The sequence below is a fragment of the Wasmannia auropunctata genome, unplaced genomic scaffold (genome assembly GCF_000956235.1).
Source record: "Wasmannia auropunctata unplaced genomic scaffold, wasmannia.A_1.0 LD312900.1, whole genome shotgun sequence".
NCBI lineage: Eukaryota > Metazoa > Arthropoda > Insecta > Hymenoptera > Formicidae > Wasmannia > Wasmannia auropunctata.
Genome location: NW_012049990.1, coordinates 12,899 through 13,402, shown reverse-complemented (window position 1 = coordinate 13,402; position 504 = coordinate 12,899). Strand labels below are relative to the sequence as shown.

General features: G+C 23.4%; 1 protein-coding gene across 1 annotated transcript; it reads right to left on the bottom strand.

The window, feature by feature from the left end:
* Window positions 1-43: 43 nt before the first annotated feature.
* Window positions 44-429, bottom strand: LOC105460965 (geranylgeranyl pyrophosphate synthase-like). Its single transcript, XM_011707470.1, has 2 exons — window positions 296-429; window positions 44-228 (listed from the first exon to the last, which is right to left on the bottom strand). Exons 1-2 carry the CDS (start codon window positions 422-424, stop codon window positions 115-117), a joined length of 243 nt encoding a protein of 80 aa, XP_011705772.1. The 5' UTR covers window positions 425-429; the 3' UTR covers window positions 44-114.
* Window positions 430-504: the final 75 nt, after the last annotated feature.

Sequence of the window (504 nt, the reverse complement as noted above, 5' to 3'; positions counted from 1 at the left end):
TTATTAAGGATATTTAAATTTTATAAATCATAAAAATTTTGAACGTAATCGTATATCTAATAATTAATTCATTGCAATTCGATTATGTTCGATATTTTATGACAAATACAATGTTTAGTAAAGGATACTTATTATTTGTCTATCATCAGGATTACTGTTAATTGCATGAATAATAGGCAAACTGAATTTTCCCTCGGTTAAATCGTCGCAATAACTTTTACCGTTATTCTGTAATAATATTATAATTAATTAAATCAATTTTATTTAATTAAATTGAGTAAATATTATTTCTTACATTTTCATGAAATAAGTTGCAATAATCATTACGTATTTGATAATACATTCCGAAAGCACTTATTAGCGATGAAGTGTCTTCTTCATAAGTAGAAAACAGTTTCATTAATCTTACTGCCAACTTGACCATCCAACTACTCTCTATAAAATCAATTAAAGTTTGAATTTTATATACGTGTAACTTAACTTTTGATATTTTTTATATGTATA